This window comes from Vitis vinifera, chromosome 14, assembly GCF_030704535.1.
Source record: "Vitis vinifera cultivar Pinot Noir 40024 chromosome 14, ASM3070453v1".
NCBI lineage: Eukaryota > Viridiplantae > Streptophyta > Magnoliopsida > Vitales > Vitaceae > Vitis > Vitis vinifera.
The window spans coordinates 9,752,664-9,776,222 of NC_081818.1; the positions used below are offsets into that span (position 1 = coordinate 9,752,664).

At 35.7% G+C, this 23,559-nt stretch overlaps 1 protein-coding gene across 1 annotated transcript; it reads right to left on the reverse strand.

Annotated features, from left to right (window-relative positions):
• Positions 1-13,663: 13,663 nt before the first annotated feature.
• On the reverse strand, positions 13,664-23,274 carry LOC104881504 (uncharacterized). The gene is made up of 6 exons (XM_010661936.3): positions 19,896-23,274; positions 19,111-19,569; positions 17,317-17,865; positions 15,567-16,058; positions 14,210-15,041; positions 13,664-13,934 (listed from the first exon to the last, which is right to left on the reverse strand). Exons 1-6 carry the CDS (start codon positions 22,677-22,679, stop codon positions 13,885-13,887), a joined length of 5,166 nt encoding a protein of 1,721 aa, XP_010660238.2. The 5' UTR covers positions 22,680-23,274; the 3' UTR covers positions 13,664-13,884.
• Between the last annotated feature and the right edge of the window lie 285 nt (positions 23,275-23,559).

Here is a 23,559-nt window from a genome sequence, read left to right on the forward strand (position 1 = left end):
CAGCTCCTAGGTTTGTATTCCCTATAATGACCTCTCTGAGACTGATGAATCTGCAACAATTCAAGAGTTTCTATCCTGGGACACATACTATAATGGCCTTTGTTGAAAAAGCTGGAGGTGTGTGAATGTGATAGAGTGAAGACATTTGCTTACAAAATTCCAACATTCCAAGAAGTACATCTGGAGGGCAATGTCGATATCACAATTCAACAACCACTTGCCTTATTTGAGACGGTATGAATTCCAACATTTCTGGGTTTAATTAACCTCAAGTTGCATACTTGCCATGTTTCATTAAATTTTCCATTTGGTTCATGTCATGTGGACAATTAGTATACACAACATCAGTTACATCAATATGATTGTTTCATTTCTTTGAGAAAATTCATATCAAATCTTTGAATTGTCAAATGAGTGCTCTGAATGTTCTGAAGGAAATGGACTGCAAAATTGTAAGGTTAGACTTAGTCATCTGATCAGATTTTTCTTATTTTTTTCTTTTTTTATTTTTACATTTTGGGTACTAAGTAAGACCCCCTAAAATAGTAAGCTTGAACCCTTTACTATAGAAATGGCGTAGCTTTAACTGTAAATCTTGAGTATTCTAGGGCTTGAGGCAACCCGTTTTTTATTTTGAAGTCCAATCATTGCACACACCTTCATGTGGCCCTGTTTGTTAACTGTTCTAAAAAACAGAAACACCCCTTTTAGATGGAAAACAAGTTTGGTAGGAAGAAGATTGGAAAACAGTTTTTTGGAAACTCCCCCCAAAACATGGTGTTTTCATAGAACACCTTTCAGTTGTTTTTTTTTCTTATTTTTGGTATTGTTCTAAGAACAAAAGAACAACATGAAGAAAAGAACACACCAGAACCTCTTGTTCTTCAGCCTAGTTCTTGTGAAGGTCCTTACAGATCTCAATTATAGAAAACAATACATCATCAAATGGTTTTTGAGTTGAGCATCGGGAGTTGGGTCTCCATCAAAATGCATCATCACATCTGTTTGGTTTCCTAGAAAATGCAGGAAAAATGATATATTTTTACTTCTGAAAACATTTTTTTTTTTTTTGTGTTCTCTCTATTTTTTCAAAGCACTTTCACTCCAAAAAAGATTGAATTTGAATCTCTTCACCTCCAAACCCATACTCTCCTTTTCTAATCATTTTTTGTTCTCATCCTTCAACTCCCATTTTCTCGAAATCCCATTCTTTGAAGTATTTTCAGTTTAATCTTTTGTCTTTGTTTCTATTTTCTTTTTGTAAAAAAATCATGTAAAAATTTCAAATGTTGTCCATCACTGTAGACCCTCAATTTTGTCCCTTTAGCACATATTTTTAAGTTCACTTCTAGTGCTCCACAGTAGTTCCTTGGTGGCCCATTGCTACTCATACTACTTACCTTCTTTTATGAGCCACCTTGGAGACTCTGGTTGAGGGATTATTTGACCCCTTATTGTGACCCTTGGCTGCCCTTCAAGTTTAGATTAGGCTTGACTTTGGTGCACTTTTGGTTAGACTTAGTTAGGCCCGTATAGGTATCCTTGGCCCATTAGGCACCACCTTAGGCCCTCTTAGGCACTCTTGGCCTATTAGACATTTTTTAGCGTTTCTTGCATGATTCACATAGTCGCATGACTTGCATGGCCCGCATAGGATTGACCATTTTATTTTATTTTATTATTTTGTTTTACTTTATTTATTTATTTTATTTTACTTTATTTTTTTATATGTTGCAAGATTGCTAACTCTTTTTTATTTTTTTTTATTTTCATTTTTATTGTTTGACAAGGGAATTGGGGGCAGCTGACCAACTCTCACTAAGGCACGTGCACTCAAAGAAGGTAAGAAAAATATTTTTGGAGGGAAAAAGGAATTAATGTGGCTACATACCCATGGAAAGAGGAGATCCTACATAGAAAGGGAGAAGCATTCTGATTTCCGAAAAGGAAGGGAAATAGAAGAAAGGAAAGTGGATTTCCTTCAGCAGATTGAGTTTTTGGGAGGCTGATACAAATACATAAAAAAGAAGGATTCTAAGGGGATGAGGGGAATGGAAGAGAGAGGAGGATCTTGAGGAGGAATGAGTGACAAGAGGATGGGAAAAGAAAGAGGAACCAGGATTCTTTGAGGGTCTGGGTGGAAAAGCACACAAGAGCAGGAAAGGGGTGATTGCAGTCAAGGTTCTTCCAGGTACGTTTCTAGTTATTCTCGGAATTCTTACCCATGTTCGATTTCTCCATGTGTTCGTTTCTGAATATTTAATATACTGTTGTTTGGTGTGAACGTTAAGGGCCACAAATTGCTCTATTGAGATTGGTCGTTCTTTTATTTGTCCTATTTTGATTTTGATTCTGATTCTTTTATGTGTCATTGATGTCTTCTAAAATTCATGACTCCATACTTGAATTTGATCATGCTCTGTTTTCTTTTAAATCCCATTCTACATCGTCCCCTCTGTCCTTAGCCCACGGATTAATATTTGAAGTGGAGCTATTTATGTTTACTGCTCAACATCTTCCGCTATTCCCTTATCCGAGTTTTACTTCATTTTTTTTATTTCTCCTCTATCCCTTTCCTGCATGCTATCCAAATCCTTGTCATTGCATTTGGATGTACATTGAGGAATAACGGAAGTGTCAATATGAGGGATGAAGTGTGCAACAATCTCACTCAAATATCAGATAGTTGATTCCAAGGCATGGTAGTGAACTGCAGAAATCTAGAACACGCATCATTGAAATTCGGATCCATCACACACCACCGACCTTGGAAAAATGGGAGAAATTCTGGAAGTTTGATTTTCGTTTCTGTTAGAAAAGGGGAGTTCATGCTTCAACTGATGACTCTCATGGAAGCAACTTGATTGCCATTCTCTGCTGATCTTATCATCATATGGAGAGGGATCACCGACCTTGAGGAGAGATTTTGGTTTCTCTGCAACTGAAAAAGAAGAAAAGAAAAAACTGAAGAAATTCTGGATTCATCTTATTAGAGGATTAACACCACGCATGGTTCCTGTGGTCATCTCTGAGAGTCAATATGTTCAATATTTGGCAAGCAAGGTTCTTGTGGTTATTTCTGAGTTTGTTGTCGTTTCTGAAAGCAATTGGGAGGGATTTGTGCATTTTTTGTGTGTTTGCTTTGAAGTAACAATTGGCAACTTTCTTCCATCATCTTTAACACTCCAAATTGCTGGGAATGAAATTTCTACTGAGAAGTCAAGTTTTGTTGTTTTTGTAAAACCCAGACTGAAAAAAATGCAAATTGGTCTGCAGTGCCTTGTATTATTCGAGTTTTGCGTAATATATTGAAATATTTGAAGCGAGAATATGATGATCAACTTGGGAAAATATACTTGGATTCTATCAGTTCTTGTTTGTTAAATGTGCCTTGGGATTCATTGAATGATGTTTGTGTTGGTCAGAATGGTGACACTTAGAGATGCTCGGACGCTTTTAGTCTAAGGAATGTTCAGCTACCAGAGTCAAGGGTTGTATTTCTAGGAAATCTTGTTCAGTTCTTCTGTTCATTGGTTGAGCAAAGTGGTTCTCTGGGAGTCCCAGGTGGTTCCTAGGTAAGTATCCTGTTCTTTGTAACATCAACAACCTTGTTCCTAAGTTTTTATCTTGGTGCCTTGGCAAGCAAGGGAATTGTAACAGCTTGTGCATCTCTCAGTACTTTAAACACAAGTTGTTGATGCTAATGATTAGGTTCAGTTTTCATATCCGTCTGCTATGTTCAATTCTTGCTTCTTGGCTGCAAGTTCTCTATGAATACTTTCAAGATCTTTTGCTCCAACCAATATGTCAAGTCAAGCCTGATGAGAATGGTTGTCTTGAAGACTCTCCATTTTTATTTAGTATTCTTGATGGAGAAGTATATAGCATGTCTTTATTCCATTTACAGAGACAGGCTGTTTTCCTTTTCCTAAGGTGTTCCTTCAGTTTGATCAGCCTGAGAGAAGAAATCAGAGAGCAATGTGCATATGCAACTACAAATTCATGCATGACATTTGACCTGAATTCAAATTTGGAATGTTGTAGTCAAAAGAAAGGTCTATCAGAGCTTTATGAGCGGCTTCAAGGACATATTCTTAAGTGTTTAGTTGTGGACCACGAAATGTATTGGGAAAAATGCATAGACTTTGCCTTGTCATTCCTTCAACTATTTATGCGTGAAGAAGATATCCTGTTTGAGGTGCTCTTGCTAACGTCTAGCTTACCTTCTTGTGCTGAGCAACAGGTTTGCCAAGAAAGGAGGGCTTTTCAGGAGATGAAGGAAGATGTACTCTTACATGTGTCACACCTTTTAACCCTTTACATCTGTTCCATCTTTTCCTTGCAAAGTTACACTATGATCATCAAGTTCTTCTTGATTACCTTATTTCAAAAGATACAGGAATTAGTTGTGCGGAATATATTTTGCAGCGTTTGCGTAAAATATGTGAATCGTGAGACTTATTCATGGAATTTTCAGTGACTGGGAAATTCATGAGTCAAACATTTCGCAAGAAAAGAAAAGTCTTTCAGTACGGCTTAGATTCTCAGGTAGAACTGTCATCTTCACCAATTATAGATGCTGGCATTCCTATGTCACTTGAGAAGGAATGTATGGGAAAACACAACTATGGCCACAAGGAACGTGGATCTAGAGGACAACCATTTAAGGAAGCAAAGGAATATTTATTTTCCTTGAAAAATTCTATGGAAAATCTTTATAAAAAAATGAGAAAACCTCAACGCTGGTCTGATCTTCCATGGTTGCATACAGATTCTTGGATCAAATGTTCCAGAAATTTGCTTCAAGAAGATATTACTGATCAATCTGAAACACAGTCAGATGATCTTTGTTTTCTGCAGTTCGCCTCAGGGTCCACTGATGATGCTAAAGGAGTGGTGATAACTCATGTGGGGAATTGAAGCCGTGATTTCTAGTTACCTCCAAAGGTTGACCGAGCATGAAGAGAAAGCTCTGGAAGTCCTAAGGCCAAACAGAGGACTCATCTAATCATACTGTCATGAATATGGGATACAATTCTCAAACAATAGCTTATGAGGATCATGTTCTTGCTGGAGTAATTGGTATTGGAGGAAGTGGATGCATCTACATTTTCTGAACACCCAAGTAAACGAGTTAAGGTTGAACCTGGCCTTCAATCCTTTTGTGTCATGTCTCTTGGTGGTGCCTTATCTATTCCTAAAATAGAAACCCCGGGACCCACTTGTCAGCCTGATGAAGAATTCAAGTCAAATGCTGCAATGGAAGAGACGATAATAAATTCTCTCATAAGGGTAGCCTTGGTCATAGAGCCCAAGGACAAGGAAGCAAGTCTTATGTATAAACAAGCTTTGGATCTACTATCTCAAGCTTTAAAGGTGTGGCCAAATGCCAATGTTAAATTCAATTATCTTGAGAAGCTGCTGAGTAGCATTCAACCATCTCAGTTGAAGGACCCATCAACAGCTCTAGTACAAGGCTTGTATGTCATGAATAAGGTTTTGGAGAAAAAGCCTCATTTATTCATCTGAAATAACATCAATCAAATTTCTCGAATTCTTTAACCCTGTTTCAAGTACAAAATGTTGGATGCCGGAAAGTTATTATGCTCCCTGTTGAAGATGGTGTTTGTTGCTTTTCCTCTAGAAGCAGCCAATATACCTTGAGATGTAAAGATGTTGTATCAGGATTTGATACATAAGTAGATTGCTTCTGTTACAGCTCCTCAGACATCGGATGAAGACAACTCTGCTAACTCAATTAGCTTTGTGCTGTTTGTCATTAAAACATTGACTGAAGTGCAAAAGAACCTTATTGATCCCTACATCTTGGTTCGCATCCTTCAACGCCTGGCACGAGATACGGAACGTCAGCTAGTTCTCATATGAGACAAGGTCAACGAACAGATCCAGATTCTGCAGTCACTTCTTCTCATCAAGGTGCTGATATCGGAGCAGTTATCTCTAATCAAAGGTCTGTCATGAAACTAATTAGTGAAAGGGTCAGACCTTCAGACATAGGACTTGAATTGCATAAGGACAGTCTGGGAATAACCCCTTCGAAACACTGTTTGCAGAAGAATTTAGTCTTATTCTTGAAGGTATCAGGACAAACTTGGACATGAAATGGAAGCAGGGATCTTCGCCAAGGTTCGCGCTGTGAGAATAATTCCATCTCCAAGACTCGGAACCCCATCAAGACCTCTTGTCAAATGTTCTCCTCCTGTTTGATTTCGCTTACCGTTATAGTCATCTGCAGTATCGAATTTCATTCGAATTTTTAAGACAAGTCTCCGCATTCAGCCCATGGAGATGACAACCAGAATTCCAAAGCAGCAGCGATCAGACCAGTACCCAGATTCCAATTGTTGGATATGATGATCAGCCATATGGGGCCCCACCACTACCAATCTCCTCTTACTTTTTGCCACTTCACTTCCTCCATGCCATAATAAAGAAATGCATTTTGACAATGAATGGCCAGAATTAGTGAATTGTAAAGAACCAGGAGACGTTAATCCAGGTTGTCCAACTCTGCAACTTACGAGGATATTATTAAGTGTGAAAATGAAGTGAAGAGCCTAGTCTAAGCTCCCCAATGTACCCAAAACAGAACTAGCTCCAGAAGTCACTACAGAACTTGTTGAGACATAAAGCAATCTACCAAGGCAGAAGGCAATATTGGCTGGTGGATTTGACCCATTGCCCTTGAATGGCATGTATGATCAAGGAGATTACGAGATGGGTTCACTCGGAGGGTATTTGACAGGCGGCATACATAGCTGGGACTCCATGTACACGATGTTAGTAGATATGGTAGAGATCGAAAGCTCCAATTTTCAGGGATTGGATATGGCCAATGACGAGAACCGAGATAATCAGATTGTTCGATAATGCAGTGGAGCATTAAGAGGCGTCCGATGCTGTTATTGATAAATGTTCAGCTTTACAGAACATTGGCCAAGTTGATCTATAGTGCAAAAGAGTTATTCGAAGACACATTCTCTCCAACTATTGAAATGGAAAGTTCAAAGAAATCTCAAGCATTATTTCATCCACTACCCGTCCACGTGTGCCACCTCATAACTTCCAGCTAACGCCCAAAACCCTTCAGTCGAAAATTCAAAAGTTCAATCCTATCAATGCCATATGCCATGTTGGGGACTGGAATGACTACACAGGATACTTCGTCTTCTGTCTTGCTTTTCTTTGATAAGCAAATATTTATTTTTAATGTGGGAAAGAGATTGCAGCATTTTTACATGGAGCATAAGATTAAGTTGTCGAAGATTGATCACATATTTTTATCTTGTGTCTGTTCAGAAACCGCTGACAAACTTCCAGGCCTTCTTTTTTACTTTGGCTAGCATGGGAGATGAAGGAATGTCTATCAATATTTGGGTCAGTTCTACCAGCATCCATTCTACAAAAGTTGTTAAGTGGATCAATTCCCTCCATTTCCTCAACAATGTCCAATAGATGTGAACCTTAAAAGGGCAAATATGATGAATCCGGTTCATCTATTATCCACAGGAAATACTCATAAGTTCTACAAGTGCTTCAATAATGATCTGAAATGCGAAAAAGGTTGTTGAGATTTATGAGCAGAGGAGAATCCTCATTTCCTGTCCCATGCATTACCTCAAATGTGCTGAATAAAATATCAGGTAGGCCAAGGCAGGAAGATGCACAGAGTAAGATGGTTGAGGCAGAATTTAGAAACATGGTTAGCAGAGGTCTCAGTTGATAAAAGGAAGGAAGCTTTATTTAGGGCCATCAATCTTGCTTTGATGAGAGGTGTTACAGCAGCATTTGATTTTGGAAGATATCTTTCTGGTACAACACAGAATAGGTGTCTTGGGAAGACTATTCCGGTTTGGTGAATCTAGAAAGAGTCGAAATGCTTGTCAGGAGAATTTCAAAGAGAAGTAACAGCAGCACCACCAGCATCAGTAATACAGTTTCAGTCACACTTCTAGGTCCCACTCTTGCATGGCCACCTTGGTGTACCATCTCCTCCTTCATTCGTTTCTTTGATTGGGAACTTTCAGTTTTAAATCGAATTTTCACATCCATTTTCAACTGAATAATTCCGGCTTTAAAGATCCATCACTAAACCTTCTTTTTAGATAATAAAATCCTTATTTTCAATGAACTTTTGCTGCCAAATTTCCTTTCACCGTGCACCTTCCTAATTTTCTCTATTTTTCAACATTTTTTTATTATTTTCTTGATTGTCAGTAAGCATGAACAAACTTCATAATTCCAAACAATGGAATTTATAGAATCAACTCATGCAAAATCAATTAGGATCTTGGTGGGGGATCCAACATTCCGGACATCATCTCTAATATTGATTTAAATGGGATTTTGTTTGATTGATTGTGCTTTCTCTTTGTGGAGATTATTTGGAATTTGTTATTGGGCTAACCTTGTTTTCCATAAAGGCATTTAGCTTGCTACTCAAGTACGCTCTCTCTCTCACTCACTTTCAAAAATTCTATGGACATGTATGCTATTGAAGATCATATCCATGTTCAATATAATCCTTTCGTGCTTTAATATATATGCTTCATTGTGCGATTATTTTTTATAAAGCGCATACTGGGTGATATACTATTTAAACTAACTATTGATGTTTTATGATAGCGTTTAAGAAGTGGTTCAGGTACGCACCCTAACTCCCCTTTATTGTGACTTGATCTTGTCTGGCATGTTATTTTTTGTAATCACCTTAGTCTACCTAGGTATCCTCAATTAATCAATTAATTGTCACATCTCCCCCAACTTAGTTAATAGAGACCTTTGTAGGGCTTAGAGGGGTGCTACCTCCTAGAGGTACCTTCCCAATAAATAACTTGATCTCCGAACTTAGACTCAGGTTTTTTAAATACACGCTTTTTCCAAAAATTATGAAGTCATTTTTTTAAGGTTTTATTTCTTGTTTTATTTTCTCTTTAAAATAAAATAAAATAAGTGGCGACTCCGACTTTTCCAAAAATTAATTTTTCACTAATAAAAGCAAGTCTCGCCGATCGAGTGGGGACACACGTGAAAAATGCAGGTCCACAATCACTTTTACAGCTTACAACCTTAGAACTCTTTACCACTTCTGTCAAAATGCATTATAGTTTTTGTTTCTCAAGACATGCTTTCATTTCTGTGATATCTTGATTTGTTATTGTTTGCTTTGCTTGAGTTTTAGTGTTTGCTTGCTAAGAAAAGAAATGGGAGGAAAGGAAGTGTTGAGTTTTATGATGTGGGTTTTGTTAATATCCAAGAAAAGTGAGACTATCATCAGCTTAAGCGTGGATGTAGTCCTTTACTACCTTTTTCTCACCGACAACCAGAGGTGGTGGTATTAAATCTCTGGGTGGAGGCTTTGATATGATTTGAATTGGTGTTGATTGAAAATAGAAAGCAAATCAAGAAATGTTTGAATCATATCTGAACCATAGTTGCTGCTGAGTCTTGCTATTTTTCTTGAAGCTAATAGAAATCCAGGCTATTGTATGTGGGCCATTGTTTTCTTATGCTTATTTATTAATTGCAATGAATTATATATAGATATTTTTCAGGTAAAATTTTTGTCAAATAGTATAAATGAAGCAAAATGCGGCTGAAATTTTGGTCAATTTATCATTTGCATGCGTGAATAAGAATATTGAAATTGAATGTAAATAGACATATCTACGCTATAATGATTTGTTTTGAAAAAAGATGAAATTATTTAAAAATGGATGCATGTAATTTTTATGTTTTAATTAAGTATACATTTATGTCTAAAAAATTTTGTTTTATGAATCTATACATTATTTATTTTGATCATGTTAATCATGGGAAGAAAACACTCAATTTTAAAAACTAACTTCCAAGCGAGTTTTTTCTTTTATTTGGTTTATAAAACTGTTTTTACTAAGTCAATCTTTTAGACATTGCTACCCGTCATGCCCATCGTCACTTTTATATATAAACAACATCACATATTGTATTTGTTTTGCCATGCCTTTTGTTTGAATTAGAGAAATAAAAATGCACTTCTTTATACATACAAACACCTTATTTATATGATAGTTGTAATTTGACAGACTAAATTATTTTGTTTGAGGGATTTATCAGGTTGCATAACCTAATTTGGAGGAATTGACATTGGATAGGAAGAGTGCCATAGAAATACAGCAAGAGCAATTTCCAATGGAGTCCATTTGCAAACTTAGAGTTCTGAATGTACTTAGATATGGAGATAATTTGGTTGCAATTCCATCCTTTATGCTTCATACGTTACATAATCTGGAAAAGCTCAATGTGAGAAGATGTGGTTCAGTCAAAGAGGTTGTACAGCTTGAAGAACTTGTTGATGAGGAAAGTCATGCCATGGCACTTGCTAAGTTAAGAGAAGTACAACTGCACGACCTACCTGAGCTGACGCATTTGTGGAAGGAAAACTTCAAACGAGGCCCTCGTTTTCAAAATCTTGAAACTCTTGAAGTATGGAACTGTGACCGTTTGATAAGTTTGGTACCAAGCTCAGTGACATTCCAGAACCTAGCAACTTTAGATGTATGGTCTTGTGGCAGTCTGGTTAATTTGCAACCACCATCAACAGCTAAAAGTTTGGTGCAACTCAAAAACCTCAAAGTAGGTGGATCAAATATGATGAAAGAAGTAGTTTCTGGAGGAGGAGGCGAAGCAACAGATGAGATTGCTTTTTGCAAATTAGAACACATTGCCCTTGTTTGTTTAGCAAACCTCACAAGCTTCTGTTCAGGAGGCTATACTTTCAACATTCCCATCCTTGGACCATGTAGTAGTGGAAGAATGCCCGAAGATGAAAGTTTTCTCTCAAGGCTTCTCAACCACACCAAGGCTAGAGAGAGTAGCTATGGCAGATAATGAATGGCATTGGGAAGGTGACCTCAATACCACCATTCAAAAGTTGTTTATACAGCTCCATGGTATGTACCAATTCACCAAATTTGCTTTCCATGAACGTTTATAATGATCCTTTCCCTCATGTGTTTGCTAGTTAGGCACCAGGGCACTTTATCCATTGCTATGCTTTTCATAGCAGAAATATTTTTAGTAGCTTAAAATGATTGTCATTGTAATATGAATGAATGCACTACTACAAAAATTATATCCTTGATGACTAAGGCTCCAATCTTGATCTTTAGAAAAGGGGATGAATTGTACAGAGGACCCAATCTTGGCCCTCTTTAATAAGCATAACCTTTGGTTTGGTCTAATATTGATGCTCTTAATAAGTGCCTAAGTATAAAAGGCCCATATCTGCTCTCAAACATCATAGCTTGATACTTTTTATTTTCATGGCCCCTTTTTTTTAAACCCTCTCAACATCTCTCCTGCCATCATCCTCAGCTGCTCCAGCCACATCCTTCACCACTAAATCCCATTTCTTTTGGTCCACAGATGTTAACCAATTCAAACTTCAGTTCTATGACCATGTCTGGTTTCATCAAATCATAAACCAGCTCCTCCTTTCAAGGCCATCTTCAGTGGAGATTTCTTGTTTTCAGTAATTCTGATTGCTCCTTCCCTGCAACAACTCTCTTCCTTCAAAACCGAGAGATATGGAGTTTGGGCTAGTGTTTTCTATTCTCTTTTGGAAATGGGTAGGTTTAGAGTTTTGATTTTTGAGATAGGCCATACAGAACTTGGATGCAATGTGATAGTCTGGGTTAAGGTTTTGGTTTCTTAGTATGCATGTGGCTATGTACATGTGGTTGTTTCTCCCAGAGGTTGTTTGGTAGTGATCCTGAAAAAGATTAGAAGATGGTAGAGTCTCACTTCCTCATGTTCAACATGTGTTTTGTGTAGGCCATTAGCAGTATCAAAGAGAATTTGGGAGGGTTTTTTGGTGTGTGATGTGAGTTATGAGTGAAAGCAAACTCGAAACACAAGTTGAAACATATAAGCAGTGTGATTTATTAAGTTTGTCTTGAGAAGTTAATCCCATTATTTTTCAGTTTTCTCTTCGAAAAATTACTCTAAAATCCAAATATGGTTAGAAGTTTTTCTCTCCTTTAATGGTCAATATAGGATGTAATATTATTTTATTAATATAGAAAAAACTTGCATCAGATTTTCAGATTTAAGAATGGAACAAGCAACATGGTGATATGGCAATTAGACTTACAGCTAAAGAGGCATCTAAAGTAATTGAAAAGACCCAATCACACTGTTAATTGTAGAGAAATGGAACTCTACATAATTATAAAACATAATAATTAAGATCAATCTCACATTTGGCTAGAAAAAATGGAGGGTTGTCAAGAAAAAAAAAAAAAAAAAAAGCAAAATAAAAGGAACCTTACAAGACTCTTCTAAATATGCAGGGTACTATGTATTCCATTCCCATTAATAGATCAAGAAAAAGCCTGATGGCATTTCATCCTTTTATTTCATCTTATCTTTTAATTTATTTTTTATTAGCCCTGCTTCCTTGCTCGAGTTATGGAGCTTATAAGAATAAAGGTGGGATATATGAGTGGAGGGGGACTGGATTCATATTGGACCTTGTTGTATTACATATTGCTTTATCCTTGGCCATTACAACCCATCCATCTATAGATGAGTCACTTCAAGCAGAATTTGGAAAATTCCTGTGAATTGGTTAACCTTTTTGGTGAACAGAATGTTTTGGTACTCTGCAAATGGTTGAGTTCCATATGCTAATTTCTAAACACGCATTTCTAGGTCTCATTTGGTTGATGGATGCAAAATATCAACTTTGAAGTTCTATATAATTTTGATCTTATGTTACATATTTTTATTATGCAACATGGGGATGGATTTTGTTCTAGGATGTAAAGGAAAAGTAAATTCATTGTGCAGGTTGAGGGAGAAGTTTCTTGGCTGGAATAGTTGAAAACAAGGAAAATGAAAGGGCTTGTTCTGAAGAAAAGTTCACAACTAGAAGAGATTTGTAGGAAGGCAAATGTGGTCCTAGAAGCAAATAGAGCAATGGAATATGTAATTGATGCTATGGAGTCTGCCATTAGACTTTTATAATATAGAAGTTTAATATTGCTGATATGTTTATGATTTATTGATTGCTTTTGTAACATCCCTTTTGTTGCAGGAGTTGTCCATGGTTTTTTGTCCTTGAATAAATTGAGCATCAAGTTGCCTAGGTTGAAGAGGAAGGTTTTATTTGGAAAGAAATACTTGAAACAGTTGAGAAACGGTTAGCAGCATGTGAGAAAGAGAGTTGGTTGGAGAAACAATGTTGGGTGTTTTCTCATATTTGTATTGATTCTTTGTTTTATTATATCCCTCATTTTTTTATGGTTGTTCAGGATGATAATTGATGCATTGGTGGAAGCGTTACTCATCTTACTCCCAATCATGCTGAGAAAGCTTGTTCTTCGGTTAATAAACTTCCAAGTACTATGGTATCATACTTTATACCAAGTACTATTTTAGTAATATTGGCAAACTTGGAATCATACTAGTGGTTTCTATGTTTGTTGAATTTCAATTACATTGAAATAATATTGATTCTGCTAGCCGATTTACTTGATCAATTGCAACCGTTCTCATTGATGAATGTTTCTATACCCTTTTTTTTTTTGCCTCAAGCCCAATTGCTTTGAGCCCAACCAACTATAAGCAATAATAAATCCATAAATAGAGATTTATACTATGATTCAAGTGGAGATTCATTATGCGACTCAAATAGTGACCATCCATAATTATGAAGAAATTTCAATAATTATGAACAATGTGGAAAACATCGTACAATCCAACAAATCTATATAAACCTAAAATACAACCAAATAGATTGAGATTGAGTGATACATATTGCATTAACATGGAATCAATCCAGCCAAAGAGTAACATTCCCAAGAACAAAACATGATGTAATCATAATGCTGAACCAGCTCCCAATTCCACAATCTCAGCCTCAACATTACCTAAAAAACGTAAATAAATCATTATGAGCATTTAATAAGGTTAAATAAAGAGATTACAATTATTAGTGATTGCAAATGGTATATATATTTATTTATACCATTTGCAGTTTTAGAACCTAAACATTCTGCAATATCATTTCCTTTGATGATAGGATAGATATTTCAGAAAATAGTTCAAAACATTTCATTTTAATGGTTGTTAATTGGTATAATAATAAATGTCCAAGTATGAATTGCACTTGAGAAATCTAAAAAAGTCTCACATCAGTACATACCATGTGCATTTATAAACGAATTATGGATGGTGGTATTCAGATCATCCTGACAAGGCCACTCATCATATCCCACTTTTATTCTTTCTAGCCTTAGTGTAGTTACGAGGCTTGAAGAGAACATTTTCATCTTGGGGCATTCTTTCACCAGCATCTGCTCCAAGGATGGGAATGAGAATATATAACCACCTGAACTGAAGCTTGTGAGGTTTGGCAAATACAGAAGCTCCATGTGTTGTAATTTGTAGAAAGTAATCTCATCTGTTGCTTCCCCTCCTTCGTTGGCAACTACTTCTTCCATCATATTTGATCTACGTATTTTGAGTGTTTTGAGTTTTACCAGACTTTTAGCTACCGAGGGTGATATCAAACTTCTCAGACTACCACAAGACTGCACATCTAGAGTAGCTAGATTCTGGAAAGATATCGAGGATGGTACCAAATTTATCAAACTGACACAGTGCCGTACTACAAGACTCTCTAGACCCTGCAAGTCAAGGCCTAGTTTGGAGTTTTCCTTCCACAAATGTGTCAGCCCAGGAAGATCATCCAACTCTATTTCTCTTAACCGTCCAAGGCTCTTGGCTTGATTTTCCTCGTCAAGTCCTTCAAGTTGGAATACCTCTTCGACTGAACTACATCTTCCTACCTTAAGTACTTCCAGATTATGTAACCTTTGAAGCATAAAGGAAGGAATCACAACCAAAATATCTCTATAGTCATATACATCCAGAACTCTTAGTCTGGGAAAGGAATCCACTGGAAATTGCTCTGGCCGTATTTCTGTATCTCTGTTGAGACCCAATTCTAATTCCTCCAAATTTGGGAATGCAACCTGGGAAATGGTTGGAATAAAACAAATTTGTTCAGTCAATTATAACTAATACATAAATAAGATACGCATATCTACAAAGAAGTGTTGTTTTATTTCTCTATTCTAAGTAAAGAACATGGCAAAATTAATATAATTTTTTATGCTGTTTACAGAAGATGCACTAGACATCCACCTCCAGATTTCTAATTTTATGCTGTCATTTAACATCTGAGAAGTATGATGATGGCAGGTGTAAGTCACTTGAATAAAAATGGATTGGAAAGGTGGTTCACAATTGTTTACTGTAAGTTGGCTGGTTATAGATTAAATAATTTTTGGAAACCAATAAAATTTACAATAAATTGCAATATTGGTTTGAACCATATACAGGGAGGAAAAATGGAAATCAAGGATGCTCTCTAAAGGAAGTTGTGGATTAAGTAGGGGCCAATAATCAGTTTTGGGTTCTGCATCCACCTTTTCATGCGTCAAGTTATTTAATGTAAAATTTAAGGAAACGTGATAACGTAAAATTAGGAAACTTACATGTGGGAGCAAGAAAAGGGGCATATCAAGATTTCCCTCACCATGTCTTTGTTGGAATGTTGGAGTTTCGAATGCAAATACATTGAGTTTATGACAATCCCCCACTCTCAGTTGTTTCAACAATGGCCACTGTGAAGTATGTGCCCCCGGGTAGAAACTCCTGAGTTGAGGTAGATTGAGGAGAGAGAGAGAAGTTATTTTAGGGAATACAAACGTATTCCCTAATGAACCACGATCCACATTCACATTCACATTTGTCCTTTCCACATCAAAAACCGCTTCTAATGAACTACAAGCACGTACGGACAGTCTCTCTAGACTCTGTAACCTTTTCAGCATACAAGATGGAAAAATATTCAACAATTGTCCACATGATAATACTCTCACAAATTCTAGTTTGGAGAAGGAATCTTGAGGAATTTGGTTGGGCCATATTTTTTTCACATTATCCAGTCCCCAGATCGTTAAGGAATTCAAGCTAGGAAATGCAACCTGCAAAGTTCATCCCACCATTTTGTTATTTATATATTTTGACTAACTAAAAAAAGTAAATAATCCATGTGTAGGAAAACACAATAAACTACATCTTAAAGAAGGGTGGAGGAAAATATACATGCTTAAACAAGTTGAATTTCATTGTCCAAAACTATAAGAATTTGTAAGGAAAAAATTAGTCAAGAAATAGCACAGTTTCCATGGAATTCATTTTAACACAACTCTCATACATTTGAAATGTTCCAAAAGAGTCGTTTGTTTGGGTTTTTTTTTCCCATTTTTTATTTAATTATTAAAACAAATTACTTGAAGCCTTAAATATTTTAATTGATTCTTATCTAATTGTCTTAAAAAAAATTAAACCACCACAATCTCGTGTAATTTGGATGAGAATGAATTCATTATAAATTACAAAAACTTATCATTAAAAAAAAATACTACTTAAATACTTTTCATTTGTCTATAAAAAATTCCTTTATCTAGATAATAAATTAATAAAAAATAAATCCATAAAATTCTATACATTTATCACACAACAAAATAAAAATAAACTACCACTAATTCTAATATATATTTCTTAATTAAAAAAAAACCCAAAACATAATTAACATTCATCTAAATATTCATTAGAGTAAATAATTCAATAAATTTTGTAAATCAAAAAATAGAATTTGATATTCTTTCCCAAATTAAAAATATAAAAGTTAGTGAATTAATTTCAATAATCAAACATATACTTCAATTATAAAACTATTATGCAAAGATATGTACATTGTATAGAAGTGCTAACTTAGAAAATTTTCTAGCAATTTTTTACTAATAAAGTAAAATTAGAAATTATTTTTATTATTCCAATACAAATTTTCATAATAATTATATAATTAATTATTATAAAACTTTTATAATATAAATAATTCAAAAATTTTAGGATATTTGAATATTATTTTTTCAAATTAGAGTCAGAAGAAATATCATAATTAATTTTATAAATATTTTAATATATACAAACTACATTCAGCGTCCACCATTCAAACCTGAATAAAAACAAATAAATTAAACATTTAATTATATTAAACTCTATTATTAACCGTTAAGTTAAATTTAGGTGAAAAATGAAAATAAAAAAAGAGAAACAAGAACCAGCTCAATCTAAATTTTCTTTATTTTCCGCCAATAATTTGATTGATAACAATGTTAAAAGGAAAATTAAAATCATAAGAATTAAAAAGAGGAGGATTCTAAGAGATAAACTGACCCTTTCATCAAAGAGCACAGGGAAGGGGGTATCAAGGTCTGCATGGTGAAGCCTTTGGAGGGAATGATATACAGGGGAGACGAAGCTTGTGAGGTTGGGCAAAGATTCCAGTGTAATATCGCTTAATTTAGGGAATATGATATTGCCTACAGGAGCAGAAGCCATGGAAGAAGGGAAATGATTTCTGGAGCTGCCACAGTTGCATATATGCCTCAACTTTGGTAGACCAATCAACGTCAGTTCTTCTAATTTAGGGAGGAGCTCAACATGCCCATCATCAACATTTAGCTCTTCAAGATCCACATTCACATTTGTCCCTTCCACATCAAAAACCGCTTCTAATGAACTACAATAGTCTACCATCAGCGTCTGTAGACTCTGTAACCTTTTCAGCATACAAGATGGAAAAATATTCAACAATTGTCCACATGATACTACTCTCACATCTTCTAGTTTGGAGAACGAATCTTGAGGAATTTGGTTGGGCCATATTTTTTTCACATTATCCAGTCCCCAGATCGCTAAGGAATTCAAGCTAGGAAATGCAACCTGCAGAGTTCATCCCACCATTTTGTTATTTATATATTTTGACTAACTGAAAAAAGAAAATAATCCATGTGTAGGAAAACACAATAAACTAAATCTTAAAGAAGGGTGGAGGAAAATGTGCATGCTTAAACAAGTTGAATTTCATTGTCTAAAACTATAAGAATTTGTAAAGGAAAAATCAGTCAAGAATGAAAAATTCATTTTAATACAACTCTCATACATTTGAAATGTTCCAAAAGAGTCGTCTGTTTGGGTTTTTTTTCCCCATTTTTTTATTTAATTGTTAACGCAAATTACTTTAAGCCTTAAATATTTTGATTGATTCTTATCTAATTGTCTTAAAAAAAAAATTTAAACCACCACAATCTCGTGTAATTTGGATGAGAATGAATTCATTATAAATTACAAAAACTTATTATAAAAAAATACTACTTAAATACTTTTTATTTGTCTATAAAAAATTCCTTTATCTAGATAATAAATTAATAAAAAATAAATCCATAAAATTCTATACATTTATCACACAACAAAATAAAAATAAACTACCACTAATTCTAATATATATTTCTTAATTAAAAAAAAACCTAAAACATAATTTACATTCATCTAAATATTCATTAGAGTAAATAATTCAATGAATTTTGTAAATCAAAAAATGGAATTTGATATTCTTTCCCAAATTAAAAATATAAAAGTTAGTGAATTAATTTCAATAATCAAACATATACTTCAATTATAAAACCATTATGCAAAGATATGTACACTGTATAGAAGTGTTAACTTAGAAAATTTTCTAGCATTTTTTTACTAATTAAGTATAATTAGAAATCATTTTTATTATTCCAATACAAATTTTTATAATGATTATATAATTAATTATTATAAAACTTTTATAATATTAATAATTCAAATATTTTAGGATATTTGAATATTATTTTTTCAAATTAGAGTAAGAAGAAATATCATAATTAATTTTATAAATATTTTAATATATACAAACTACATTCAACGTCCACCATTCAAACCTGAATAAAAACAAATAAATCAAACATTTAATTATATTAAACTCTATTATTAACCGTTAAGTTAAATTTAGGTGAAAAATGAAAATAAAAAAAGAGAAACAAGAACCAGCTCAACCTAAATTTTCTTTATTTTCCTCCAATAATTTGATTGATAACAATGTTAAAAGGAAAATTAAAATCATAAGAATTAAAAAGAGAAGGATTTGAGAGATAAACTGACCCTTTCATCAAAGAGCACCGGGAAGGGGGTATCAAGGTCTGCATGGTGAAGCCTTTGAAGGGAATGATATCCAGGGGAGACGAAGCTTGTGAGGGTGGGCAAAGATCCCTGTGAAATACGGAATAATTTAGGGAAGATGATATTGCCTACAGGAGCAGCAGCCATAGAAGAAGGGAAATGATTTCTGGAGCTGCCGCAGTTGCATATATGCCTCAACTTTGGTAAACCAATCAAAAACAGTTCTTCTAATTTAGAGAGGAGCTCAACATGCCCATCATCAACATTTAGCTCTTCAAGATCAAATACGTGTTCCAGCTGACCACAGTTTTCCACTATTAGTTCTTCCAAATTCTGTAACAAACTGGGTGGGAATAGCTTCAATAGTGACTTGCAATTCTTCAACTTGAGAGACCGGAGGTTGCCGCCCAAGGAAAGCAGAAGTTGGCCATCCCTAATCTCCTGTAACATGAGAACCTCTGAGAGCGTTGAATACAACATAGATGTATTACAGATATTAACATAGAGTGAAAATAAAAGCATGATGATAATATGTTTGTCAAATTAAAAAACCAATCTATTAATTGTATTCAGTCAATGCTCTGTTTTGATTGGTGACGTTTTATCTTTGCTGGTAAAGTCTCATCAGATGGGTTTTGGGATCGATTTAAATGAGGGGATTCTTGCTGACTCAAATCAATTAATGAGGGGCTAGTCTCCAAGTATTTGAATTGAAGTGATTAAAAATGCATTGACTAGATAGAAAGGATTATCAAGGTTTGACATACCGGTTGGTTGGGAGGTGGTGTACTAGGACCAACAATTGTGCTTGCAGGCTTCGGAAGCACCGGGTTCTCCTCAAAGCAGAAATTACTGAGCTTGGGTAAGTCCTCTAACGTCAAGTATCTCAATTCAGGGAACAAAGTCACATTAACAGCATCTTCTTTTATTTCTTTCCTTCCTTGGGAAACCATCTCAACCATACTCTTGCATCTAGTTACTTTTATTTCTTCAAGTTGGGAAAGGCCTCTAGCCACAGACAACGAGAAGAGAAATTTCAAGCCATCGCAATCTTTCACTTCCACTTTTCTCAAGCAACCAAAGGACCCTGCTGGAAATTGGCCACGGCATACTTCTTGCAAGTTAATCAGGTGATTGAGAGACAAGGTCTCCATAACAGGAAAGGCACCATGTGATGGAGTCAGATCCATCGAGTTCACAATATATTGAATCTCTGGACTGCTTTCGACATTGAGATGCTTTAATTTTAAAAAACCCTCCCCATCTAATTTGGAAAGAACATTAGTACCACCACACAATTCACGCAAGTGTAGATCTTCGGTTCTCTTCAACAACTTGATGATACCATGCACCAGATGGAGGCTTGTATCGAACTTGTTGAGCTTCAATGTTTTATTAGTTTCAAAATTTTCTCTCCAGCGCCAGACATCACCTACAAATATTCTATATCTCACCAAGTTATCAAAGACTATGTCTTTTGGCAGCAACTTGGCATCTCGTATTTGTATGTCCAAAGAGGTTAAATGAGACAAATGCTTCAACTCAGCGAGGCAAGCATTACTCTTTCCTTCCCCCTCCCATTGAGTAAAGCTATTTGCCATACACAAATTCTCTAATTGGGACAAGCTTGATATGACATCTGATGGAATTACTTTCAGTTTCGAAGAACCGCTCAAATCTAACGGCCTTAGATGAGTCAACTGTGCTATTTCTCTGGGCAACTGTTCCATATCAGAATCCTTAAGGCTAAGAATTTCTAATTTCTTTAGCTTTGCAATTATAACAATGTCTCCCACCTTGCATCCATCCAAACACAATGTTCGAAGATTTGTAAGGCAGTGAAGTGATAAGGGCAGAGATGGAAGTTGCATTCGAGATAAATGTATTACTTTGAGTTGCTTCATCTCTTCAAAAAATTTGTTTGGGATTTGCACTGCCGAATTGGTGTTTACATCATAACATCCAAAAAGTTCAAGTTTTGGACATACCAGCCCTTCTGGAAGTTCATGAATATCACAGTCATGCAGACTTACCCAGGTGACCTTCTGGAGTTCATCTATCCTTGGCCATCCTTCCACTCTTACAGTAGTATTCTGGAGTGTAAACACATGATGTTGATCGGATGCAATTTTTCTGGCAGTACTCCGAACAAGATCATGCATTCTAACAACTGCATTATGGCCAGTTTCTAGTAACAAATTTGAGGATTTGAGGTTGCCAACCAATGTATCTATTCTATTTTTCGCCTCTTCCAATGTATTAGTTCCTTGAAATAATCGCAGACCCACGCCATATTTCAACAAGTCCCATATATGAATATAATTTTGAGAAATTAAACCACAAAGCAAGAAAAATGACTTCACTTCAACTCCCTTCAAGTGTTCGTAGCTCAACTTCAGACTTGAGTATACATTTGTTGTCAGTCCTGTTACGTTAGTCGAGGTTTGCGATTTCAGTTGTAGCCGGGCATCCTCCCAAATGGACACACTCTTCTCGCCTTTCAATGCCGTTGCCACAGTTACTATTGCAAGTGGCAAACCCGCGCATTCTTTTGCTACATCAACAGCTATAGGTTGCAACTCTGGATTTTCAATGGAACCAGCTGTGTTCTTAAATAAAATCCATGTTTCATCTTCTTGCAAAGGTTGAACTCGAAAATCCTTTTGAGTATCCATCTCATTGGACAAGATGTGTTCATTTCTAGAAGTTAGCACTAATTTGCATCCTTTGTGGTGATCTGGAGAAGGAATTCCTATTTTCTCCAAGTCAAGTTTCGCCCAAATATCATCCAAGATGATGAGGATGGTCTTCTCCTCGTTCATCCTCTGATATAGTCGAGCTGCTCTTCCCTGTTCACTCTCCTCCTCAAATTTCATACCTAGAAGGTCTGCAAGTTCCCCTTGAATTTTTTTTAAGTCTGGAGTCTCTAACACAGCTGCCGTGACCACCTTGTCGAATAACTTCTCTTGAGCAGCTTGTTCAGCCACTTGTTTCACCAGCGTGGTCTTCCCAACACCGCCCAACCCCCATACCCCGATCTTGTTGATCTTGGCATCCCTTAAGGCCTCCATGACTTCATTCAAAGTCAACATTCTTGATTCTAAAGCTTCGGAAGGTCTGCACCTTATCCCTTGCAGAGGGGCACGATATGCTACCTTCTCAAATTGGCCATCTCCAAGGATTTGAACAGAAACCCCTGCCTTCTTACTTGCTTCCCTGCTTAGCTGGTACCGGGACTTCAAATTAGGACACAACCCATTGAAACAACTCTTCCGCGCCTCCTCATCTTCAAGGAATTTGCAATCCTTTTGTATGAACCCATCAGCACGTGTCATCCACTTGCAAACATCATCCTCGATTTTATGTCCATTCCTAATAGCTTCATCCACAGAGTGCTGCAGCCTAGCCCTGGCACCCCTCAGCTTCTCAACCTTTTGAGAGAGATCCTCAATGTTGGTACTGTAGTTAAACAGATAACCCAGCTGACGTACAACTGGACCAACCAGGTACTCTGAAACTTTTTCTGCAACCGAAACAACAATTTCTACCATTTTCTACTTGCTACTCCTTTCTTCTCTTTTGGAACACGATCAGATCGATGACAGAAAACCAAAAAAAACAGCAGCAGTAAACTAACAACAGGCTGCTAGCTACGGGAATCGGTGTCACAAAAACAGAAATCAAGGAAATTGAAAGGTTTAGCAAGCAAAGGAGCAGAGCGACATAGACATATGGGCAAAATGAGAGTGAAAATGAATAGTGGTGATCAGAATGAGTATGAGGGTGAAGAGAGTTGCAAACGATGTGACAAAGTTCTATGGAGGGGAATCGACAGAAAAAGCATATGGATGTTATTGGATTCAACTTGAAGAACAGAAGCAGAGCTGTTAAGGCTGATGATGTGAGAAAGGAAACAAGGAAATGAAAGATTTCAGCAATGAAATGTGAAGAAAGCTCTCACCAGCAAAATGAAAATGAAAATCCCTGGCGAGAATGAGGATGAAAATGTAGAGTCAGGAGACAATGCTCAAACAAGGCCTCTCAATTATTCAAAATTGAAACTGAAACCCAAGCCAGGTTATCAATTGTGTCTTCAAACCTGCCTTTGATTACTGATTCGCATCCTTGTTAACTTATTCGTATTATTTTGATATACAATTGCAGTTTCTAATAATAAATTGGTATCTTTAACCAAAGTATCATTGGTTTAAGGGTTTATTGGCATCATGAAAAAGTTGAAAAATAATATAAAACCAAAAGGTAAAAATTATAAAATATATAAAAAAAAAAATGTTCTCATTACATGAAAAGTATAAAAGAAAATTCTATATAAGAAAGATTATATAAATATTTATACATTTTTAATCTTTTCATAGTTTGTCTAAAAAGAAGTAAGCAAAAACACAGTGAGATAAGGTCAAAATTGTTGTC

Excerpts from the sequence above, each read along its gene's own strand:
- LOC104881504 (XM_010661936.3), bottom strand. The coding sequence starts at position 22,679 with ATGGTAGAAATTGTTGTTTCGGTTGCAGAAAAAGTTTCAGAGTACCTG. Across the intron at positions 16,059-17,316 it reads CTGTGCTCTTTGATGAAAGG|GTTGCATTTCCTAGCTTGAA; the intron begins GTCAGTTTATCT and ends TGAACTTTGCAG. Across the intron at positions 15,042-15,566 it reads CCCTTTTCTTGCTCCCACAT|GTTGCATTCCCAAATTTGGA; the intron begins GTAAGTTTCCTA and ends ACCATTTCCCAG.